This window comes from Physella acuta, unplaced genomic scaffold (assembly GCF_028476545.2).
Source record: "Physella acuta isolate Inbredline_101_S28 unplaced genomic scaffold, ASM2847654v3 ptg000738l, whole genome shotgun sequence".
In the NCBI taxonomy this organism is placed as follows: Eukaryota; Metazoa; Mollusca; class Gastropoda; family Physidae; genus Physella; species Physella acuta.
Window position 1 is genome coordinate 1,101,705 of NW_026732256.1, and position 10,796 is coordinate 1,112,500.

General features: G+C 31.9%; 1 protein-coding gene across 1 annotated transcript; it reads left to right on the forward strand.

The window, feature by feature from the left end:
• The first annotated feature begins 611 nt into the window (after window positions 1–611).
• On the forward strand, window positions 612–6,564 carry LOC131950150 (uncharacterized). Its single transcript, XM_059312198.1, has 4 exons — window positions 612–632; window positions 4,876–5,031; window positions 5,454–5,685; window positions 5,964–6,564. The coding sequence occupies exons 1-4, from the start codon at window positions 612–614 to the stop codon at window positions 6,536–6,538; spliced, it is 984 nt and encodes a 327-aa protein (XP_059168181.1). The 3' UTR covers window positions 6,539–6,564.
• Window positions 6,565–10,796: the final 4,232 nt, after the last annotated feature.

Here is a 10,796-nt window from a genome sequence, read left to right on the forward strand (position 1 = left end):
ATCTATCTATCTATCTATCTATCTATCTATATATATATATATATATATATATATATATATATATATATATATAATATATATAAATATATATATATATATATATATATATATATATATATATATATATATATATATATATATATATATATATATATATATATATATATATATAAATATATATATATATATATATATATTATATATATATTTATATATATATATATATATATATATATATATATATATATATATATATATATATATATATATATATATATATATAACATAAATATGTAAATATAAGCTTCGTTAGTCTCACCTCCAGATATTTTTATTTCACAAACTTGCGTCTTTTGCTTGAAACTAATGGTGACACTGTTGGAGAGGCTGCTGAGTTGGAAGTAGTAGTCGAAGGTACAAAAATTATCGACACTGTGGGTTAGGTACCTTTGCTCAACTACTCCTTCACTATTTCTAAACACCAGCGTGCCCGCATCCGTAAGTTCTGTCATTTGTAAAGGGCGACAATCACTGAAATTGCATGTTCTAAACAAGTACAGGGAATTCAAAACGCATGAGTAGGACTAGATCCGTACACGTGTACATTAAACATGTATCAGTGGCGTCGCAAGGTTGGCTGTCATTCGGTGCGGCACTTCATGATGTTAACCAACCCCCCGCCTCCAAAGAAAAAAAACCAATGTGTGTCACTCCCACCCCCTTGTAATAATTGTCGATGTGTACTTTAAAGACTATTTTACTTTAATTATCCATTAATTGAACTGGTAAAAAAACATATTTCTTCTGTAGTTTTTGCTATTTTTTGCCTGGGTGTCACCCCCCCCCTTAAATGGTGTCATCCGGTGCGGCCCGCATGCCGCCCTCGCTAAGCCTCTGACGTTGACACACGTGCACATATCTGTAGTGTAGAATGTATGTAATTTTAGCTTTAGCTTAACATATTTTAAGTTATGGAAATAAATTATTGTTTTAAATGATTTCAAAACGTTTAATACCATACTGATGAGAGATTTTTATCCAATACAAGCTATGGTGTAATTTCCATGATACAGTAACACTCTCAGTTTCCACGCAGGTGGTGTCGCTTTGGTCAGTAAGCGCAATCCTATCTGGACCAACAAATTCTGCTTCTGAAACCAAATTAACTAGAACAAAAACATCATTTTATTTGTATTCGTAATCTTCAATTTTGTTTTTTGTAAATTATTATTTAATGAAGTTCTAACCGGGTTTAAAAGAAAATTCTGCTTCAAAACCAAATTAACTAAATAAAACCATTTTATATTTAGCGCGACTTTCATAGAGTGCTGTGAATGATGTATAATTTAATAAAGTCCTATTTGGTTAAGAAAGCTGCTTCTAAAAGCAATATATCTAGTTAAAAAACACTATTTAATTTGTTAGTCTATTTTCTTTAATGTATTTGTGATGGATGGTTTTTTTTTTAAATTTAAGCTAGACAATAATTATAGACCTTTTTTTAAATTTTATACTTGTTTGACAAAGTATTTTATAAAACATTTATTGGTCAAAACGCTATGTGCTTTACTGCACGTTGAACGATAAAGTGATAAAAAATAACTAAATGGTAAAAATCCGACACTTTATAAAATATTATAGGCTATAATACCTATTACGAAAATTAAAACCAAGATATATACTTTATTAGTGAACACAATTCATATTTTATGCCATTACCGATTAAGTGACTTAATTGATTCCGTTAAAAAACCTGGCTATACAATGGTATCTTTGTTTTCTTTTAAATTATTTTTTCTTTTTATTATTTTTAGCAGAGAAAATTGTATACCTTTTAAAGCGAAAGTCTTGATAAGTAGATCTATAAATATCTACTACATTTTGAATGAAATAGTTCATCTTTTCATATTCTTAACATGGGAGATGGGGATAGCTAATTTATTTAATGATGACGTCATTACTATTGTGTACCATTATCTCAATTTGAATGTTAATTATATTTTAATCCCACAATCATTGTCGCCTATAGTATTATGTACTTTCCGTACTTTAAATGTTTTAGTAACTTTGTTTCATGATATTTTACTGTTCCATCTGATGCCATTGTTTCTGCAAGTGTTCTTTTTTTTCGATTTATATTTTCTCTAGCCCGTTCTTGTTCCATTTATATACATTTTTCCAATTGCATAACAAAAGATGTGTTTCAAAATTCGATTAAGTTTTTTTTAAATAACCCGTCTTTAGTAAATTTTAGTTTATACATTTAATACATCCAAAATATTACTTTCAATAAAAATCCGTATCTGGGAAAACTTAAAATATTTCTGAAGATGAAGATCTCATAGCCTCGGAAAATATGTGACGGACAAAGAGAGAGAGAGAGAGAGATAGAGAGAGAGAGAAAGAGTGAGAGAGAGAGAGAGAAAGAGAGAGAGAGCGTGAGAGAAGTATTAGATTTCTCACCGAACTGACAACCTCTACCAAACCAACCATCAGTGCAGACTCCCATATTGCATACGCCACACAAACTAGGTGGACAGTTACACCTTAGGTGGCAGAAGTGTCCAAACCAATTTTCATCACACGCTGCTGAGAAAAATATCTCTGAACTTAATCAATTGAAATTATTTATTTTTAATAATTAATTTTTATTGTTTTTATTTTTAATAATAATTAAATTTATTTGTAATTATTAATTTAATTAATTTATTTGTAATAATTAATTAATATGGTGTAACTGTATTAATTGTTCAATGAGGTAAAATTTATAATTATTAAAAAAATACAATTATTATAAAATTTAAAAAATGCGCTTTCAACAACAATCAGGTTAAGCCTTTTTTTTAACTTTCTCGTATATACGAAGTATAGAGAAAGTCTTGTTATCGGAAAAAAATCGATATTTCTACAAATCTCGACGTTTTACACCTCACTGATACGGAAAAACATAATTTTGCAATCTTGTCCGTATGTCTGTGTGTGTGTGTCTGTGTGTCTGTGTGTGTGTGTAAACACGATAATTTGAGTACCGTTACAGCTAGGTTGATGAAATTTAATATATAAGTATTTTATCAAAATTGTAGATCTGTTTCAACTTTTGAGCGATTTCCGATAACCGGAAGTGGTACTTTTTCTACTTTGAATTTTTCAAAAGCCTATAACTTGAGTACTATTTCAAATAGATAAATGAAATTTCACAAGCAAGTAAAAGATCTAATTCTCTACCTTCTGTTAAATTTTGAGTAATTTACTTTGACCGGAAGTAGTAATTTACACTCTTTCCGATTCCTCAAAAAATAAACCGGGAGTGATCTCCCCTAAACTTTCTCGAATATTCTTATATAAAACAACAGGGGATGGGAACTCGGGCTATAGACATGATTTTTAATCCATTTTAAATACTTAAAGTTTTAAAAATAGAATAAAATCTAGTAGACAAATTAATTGCACACCAAGTTAATGCCCAATAAAAAAGTGCATAATAGTGCGCAATATTATTAGTACTTTTAAAATTTACATTAGTTTTTTGAGAAATCGGAAGTAGCGTAAATTACTACTTCCGGTCAACGAAAATTACTCAAAATTTAACAGAAGGTAGAGAATTAGATCTTTTACTTACATTTGAAATTTCATTTATCTATCTGAATTAGTACTCAAGTTATAGGCTTTTGAAAAATTCAAAGTAGAAAAAGTACCACTTCCGGTTGTCGGAAATCGCTCAAAAGTTGATACGGATCTACGATTTTGATATAATACTTATATATGAAATTTCATCAACCTAGCTGTAACGGTACTCAAGTTATCGTGTTTACACACGGACAGACAGACACACAGACACACACACACAGACATACGGACAAGATTGCAAAATTATGTTTTTCCGTATCAGTGAGGTGTAAAACGTCGAGATTTGTAAAAATCTCGATTTTTTTTGTTTGCACGATTACAATACTTTCTCTATACTTCGTATATACGAGAAAGTAAAAAAGCATGTGAAATTATAAAGTACTAATAATATTCCACACTATTATACACATCTTTATTCGACGTTCGCTTGGTGCGCAATTCTTTTTTCTATGAGATTCTATTCTATCTTAAAAAGGTTAAGTATTTAAAATGGATTAAAAATCATGTCTAGAAGTCTATATCCCGAGTTGCCGTCCCCCGTAGTGTTATATTAGAATATTCGATAAAGTTTAAAGGAGATCACTCCCGGTTTTTACATGTATGTTATTACCTTTATATTACGCACCCTTAAAAAGTAATTGTGAATTGCAAACGAATGTTTGTAAATAAATTTCCCTTAAAAAAGTCTTACTTAAAAGAAAAAAAACATAATTCATTTTCAGAATAATGTCTTGTTTTCTGCAATTAATATATATAAGCGTATAAAACTAACTTTTATAAAAACACAGTTTGTAAGTAGCAATATAACGGAACAAAACGAACAAATTAGTGCAATTTACCAGATGCAACGTCAAATGCTATTAACATCAGATTCATGAGCATGAGTTTAACGTGCTTTGCTAAACTGTCAAGCATCTAAACGGAGAGAAACTTTTTTTAATCTATCTACAATATATATATATATATATATATATATATATATATATATATATATATATATATATATATATATGAAGAGTTGATTTTCAAAACGCGATAAGCGCCATTTTTAAAAAAAATGAGCTAACGTGCCCATATTGTAAAGCTACTCAGTTACTATTAGGAAAACTTAATTTTGATCTTCACGGCGCAAAATCTTCAGTTTATTTCTATTTTTTAAAAAAAAAACGTTTGGTTTCAAAACGCGGCATTGTCGATTTTATTTAGCGTCAAAATGCGGTATCGATTCGGACCAATCCGTGTAAATAGGACTTCGACGGTCTCGACGAACGTGTTGTGCTGACATTTAAGTCCAGAAAAAGAAAGAGGTCATGCACAGAAAGAGAAAAAGAAAAGATCTTTCGTCATTCAGGAGGAGGAAAGATCCCGTCCATTGCGTGTAATCATATTAAAGGATTCTGCAAGGTAGGTTGTAGATAAAACTGTAACTTACCTAACACTAAGTTTACTTTTTTTAACACGAGCCTAGCTAGGGCTAGCCCATTGCCTTGCTTATTGCTAGACTAGACAAACGAGGACATACAAACTAGATGATAAATCGAAGTTTAGATATAATATTGACTAGAATTGTTAAAACTAGATCTAGAATGTAGTAGAGTAGATAATCTAGACTAGATCTAGAATCTCTCCCTACTTTTGGAATGTTAAGCTAGAGCTGGCAGTAGCCTAGACCTACTGGTATTCATACATTTACATTCAAGACTTCACTCACAAAATAAAAAAAAAACAAGCTAAATTCTAGTAATACTAGCAGTATAATTTTTAATATTAAATTAAATCTTACATTGTTATTGTAGCAAAACTTACATTTGTATTATTTATTTCAGGCTCGAGATATAACACCTGATGACCTGGTGAAATGCCATGCAGAGTTTTACAGCAAACTGGACAAAGTGTCACAAGATGCTGCTATAGTAGCTATGCTTGATGTGGACACCACGAAAAGAGTCAGAGTGAATGATCAGAGGAAAAACACAAGAACCATGACGACCAAATACTTTCTTTGTAGTAATGGAAACAGGCTGCAAGTTTGCCAGTCCTCTTTTTGTTCAGCATTGTGTAAGTAAATAGCTTTACCTTCAGTGAGTTGGCTTGTTAGCTATATTGGATGTGCTCGTACTGCAGTTAATGTCAATAAAAAAGTGACTATTGTCCAGAGGTTTACCTGATTATTGAAGCTCTCTTCTTTCAATCTTACAGTGAAATTATCTTAATAATACATGGTTAATATATCCCCTTTTTAAGTGCTGATTTTATTTTTATATCGTGCAAAAACAAAAGACGCGCTTCTTTACTAAAACTAAAATTAATTATATTTTTTTAATTTATATTTTCAGCCATTAATCGTGACAGAGTATTAAGAATAGCCAAACATAGGTTTGAGCATGGCACCACAAGACCGGAGAAAAGAGGAGGAAATCGAAAACAGGGACTTTTCGCTGAAAAGAGAGAGGCTGTTAAGAACCACATCCAATCCTTTACTTGCAGAGCCAGCCATTATGGCAGAAAGGGTGCGCCAGGCCGAAAATATTTGCCCTCTGAAATGAATGTAAAGCGCATGAACCAACTCTTTCTGGAGCAAAATGGCAGAACTGTTGCTGTAAATGTGAGCTACCACTATTATTATGGAGTTTTCATGAGTCACTTCAATTTGGCCTTTGGATATCCTGCTACAGACACCTGCTCAACATGCCAGACATTCAAAATGGCAATGAAAAATCTTAATTTACGAGATAATGAAAAACAAGTCAAGACTGCTCTCTTCATTCTGCACAGGAGAAAGGCAAGAAAATTTTATAGTCTCCTTAATGAAGTCAAACCCAATGAAATGACCATCTGTTTTGATATGATGGAGAACCTTGTTCTTCCAAAATTGTCTATAGGAGAGGCCTACTATTCCAGGCAACTTTAGTTTTATGTGCTAGGCTTTGTTGTACATAGGGGAAATGAGTCCCAATCTATAAATGATATTTTTTTTCTTCACATGGTTGGAAAATGAAAATGGCAAAGATTCTAACATGGTGTGCTCAGCTTTGCAGCACCTATTAAAGCACAAGTTAAAAGAAGAATGTACCAATGTCTCTGCACTTAGATTGTTCTCAGATTCTTGCTATGGACAGAACAAAAACATAAACATAGCAGCCATGCCTCTAGCTTTAAGGAAACAACATTTTGGAGGGCTACACATTTCGCACACCTTTCCAGAGCGTGGCCACTCATATTTGCCAGCAGATCGTGTCTTTGGTCGGGTTCAGCTGGATTTAAAAAAAAAGGGAACAAATTCTTGAGCCCATCGAATATCGGACATACTTAGACGCCATGGCAATGTTTTGATCTATGGCCAAGACTGGATAGCTCTTGACTTTAAGTCAGAAGTTAAATTATTTGTCAGGAGTGTCAAAAGTTTCAAAATGAGTAAAGCCAAACGATTGTTTTTCACCTCAGACAAACTGGAGGTAGCAGCCAACAGCTATCACGCTGAAACAATTTTGCATCGTCTTCTCAAAAAAGGGAAAAACTGGAAGTCATTCAACCCAAAGGAGCTTAGAAAAAAGAACTGTGTAAAGGTGGCTAAAAAGAAAGATGTTCTTCGTCTCCTTGAAGCCGTAGGAGTGGAGGAGCGAATAAAGATTTCTTATGAGGCACTGCTATGTGATGATTCTGAGGATGCGGCTCAATCTGAGTCTGATGTAGATAGTGCATAGTTTGTGTGGATTATTTTTTTTTCTTGCTTCACTCTGTTTATTTTACACTCATTTTTGTTTTCAAACCTTTTTTTTTTTTCATTTCATACTATTTCTTTTACATTTTATGATTGTTGTATAAACTAATAAACTTTTTTTCTTCTATTAAAACTATTTTATGTTGACTTTTTTATTTCTTTAGACTTTGTTAACACAGTTCAACAGTAGAAAAGACAAGCTGAACCCCATTTAAATTAAAGTCTCTTGTTAGAGACTTGCATCATTTTGAAAATTGTTCAAATAACTGAAATTACTCACTAAAAACACTTTAAAGTAACAGAAAAACATGGTACAATTGTAGTAAGATGGTAACACTGGGAATATAAGTGGGTTTTAATAAAATAATAAACTAAAATATTGGACATTAGATGTATTATCAGAAAAAAATGGATATACAGCGTTTTGTTGCTTAACAAAAGCTGGATATACCTCATTTTGCAACGAAACGCAAATTTTGGGACCAAAAAAAGCATCTTTTTATGCAGGTACATTTCAAAAACCATTCTAGTCCTATTTATATGAGGGTTATGAACCTAAATTGACAAACAGTTTTAGCATATTGAACAATGGCTTCGTGTAGGAGAAAAGTGCGATTTTCTCGAAACCCAAATTTTGGATATATTGCATTTTGAAAATCAACTCTTCATATATATATATATATATATATATATATATATATATATATATATATATATATATATATATATATATATATATATAAATATATATATATATATATATATATATATATATATATATATATATATATATATATATATATATATATATATATATATATATACACAAAATACGAACAAAGGATACTCATTGCTGGCCTGCTCGTGTTTTTAAAAAAAATGTTTTTTTTTTTCAATTAATACAAATTACAACATCATTTCATGTGTGTAAATGCATTAGTGTGTTTTGTGGAAATAAATTTTATTTTATCTCTGCTATAAGATGTTGATCTCTAGTCGGTCGAAAGAATATAAATCATGAAAAATGTTTCTTTTTATGTTTTTTTTTTGTATTTATATTATTAATTTTAAATAAATTTCCTTTTTGTACAATGTCATTCTTTAGTAAATATTTTATTAAAAAAATAATAATTAAGAGAAGTAATTGCTTTTTAATTTATTTAGTACAAATCTATTTTTAAAAAGCTTATGAGTACCTCTATTTGACTATTTAAAAAGGCTTTCACAGTGGTTTATAAACAAAGAGAAAAAGAATAATTATACAAGAGCGGGGGTGGTGTCTTTATAATAAAGATTATCCAACCGCAGCTACGGTAATCTTTTTTACAAAACAACCACCAAATAAAAATGAATGAATTTTTTTTTAAAAAACTATAAAAAAAACTATTATGGTCGGCAGTGGGCCCCTTAATGTCGTGCCCCCCCCCGCATAGCGGGGTCTGGTGGCAATGTAGTTCCGCCTCCTTTGGTGTAGTTCCGCCTCCTTTGGTACCGGATTTGGTTGCGAAAGTCTCTAAAAGGACACCAGAATTCGCTGCCCTATCACCTTACTGAATTCATTCTTTACTAATTGGCTTACTGTCCCCATCTAACGAGCCTAATCAGCCCGGGGAACTCAAGCATTCAAGCTAATAGCAATGCTATCTTCTCTTTACTAGATAGCTGGCTGTCCCCAGCTAACGAGCCTTATTAGCCCGGAGACAAAATTCAAGCAGTCAAGCTAATAGCAATGCTATCTTTCACTGACTTGACCCGTACCATCAAAACGAAGATATCGCTTTTATTTATAGTTAAAAAAAAAACAATAGCACATTATTATAAATAAGGCCAATATTTGTTTTGATTTAACTTTCACATTACATTTTTAAAAAACCAACTTGAACAATTGTGTTAATTACTAACCATGTACTAAAACATAAGTTAATAGGTAAATATTTTATCTCTGCTAGATCTACATAGATTGAACAGTTTCTTCCGGATTCAGTAAGGCGTATTACATTTTTTAGCTTCACAAAAGCATGTTTAAACATAGTGCTTTTTGGGCATAATTATACTGCGCTGTAAGTGGTGCGCAAAAAGATTACGATTTTAATATATATATATATATATATATATATATATATATATATATATATATATATATATATATATATGTGTGTGTGTGTGTGTATGTGTGTAATATATATATATATATATATATATATATATATATATATATATATATATATATATACTGGAAAACGTAGCTGAACCCATCAAATACGTGAACGTTGTTGGGAAACGAACCAGAGAGATACCACAAGTTGGTCAATTAGTTCAACAAACCTGAGACATACCACAAGTTGGTCAATAAGTTCAACAAGCCGGAGAGTTACCACAAGCTGGTCATTTAGCTCAACAAACCAGAGAGATACCACAAGCTGGTCATTTAGTTCAACAAACCAGAGAGATACCACAAGCTGGTCATTTAGCTCAACAAACCAGAGAGATACCACAAGCTGGTCATTTAGTTCAACAAACCAGAGAGATACCAAAAGCTGGTAAATAAGTTCAACAAACCAGAGAGATACCACAAGCTGGTCATTTAGCTCAACAAACCAGAGAGATACCACAAGCTGGTAAATAAGTTCAACAAACCAGAGAGATACCACAAGCTGGTCAATAAGTTCAACAAACCAGAGAGATACCACAAGCTGGTCAATAAGTTCAACAAAAGCTCAACAAACCAGAGAGATACCACAAGCTGGTCATTTAGCTCAACAAACCAGAGAGATACCACAAGCTGGTCAATTGGTTGCAGCTATTTGGTTCATGTTTTACTAGGTAGCCGTGCAATATCATTGTAATTATAACTTGACTTATATCTCTGTATCCAATGTTGCGCAAAGTGTTGCTGCTACACTTTTCCGACTGAATCTGCTGTGTGCAGCTTTCTTTAGTTCAGCCCAAGTGAGTCCTGCAGCCCTTGTTTATACTTCCACAGACTATTTTCTTGACTGTTTAGTTAAGTCCAGTAGTCTGATCTCCCGAGGTTTCATCAATTAACATCAGCTGTATCAACTATCTTGTATACATAGCCCTTATTTCTCTACAGATTCTTTATTAAATGAATTAAATAATCCTCTTTAGACCAAACAATCCATTGGACAGACGAAGTAGAGTTCATATGAAACCTTCACATCGGCATATGAAGGGAAGGTGTAGTCAGCACCTTGTCAAGCCTTTACACTTACCCTAACTTACCATCCGAGCAAAGTGGACACAGGGGCGTTCTACTGTTTTGGACCCAGATTCAAACTCGAGACTTTCTGGTTGTAAACCTAACGCCATGCCGTTTTGTCAATTTCATTGAAGATACACCGTATTTTATCTTCTTTGGGTTCTCCAAAGTTTTTGTTAGTCAAGTCCAATTCTCTCGTTTCTTTTGTCTTAAAATTATTTTAACAAA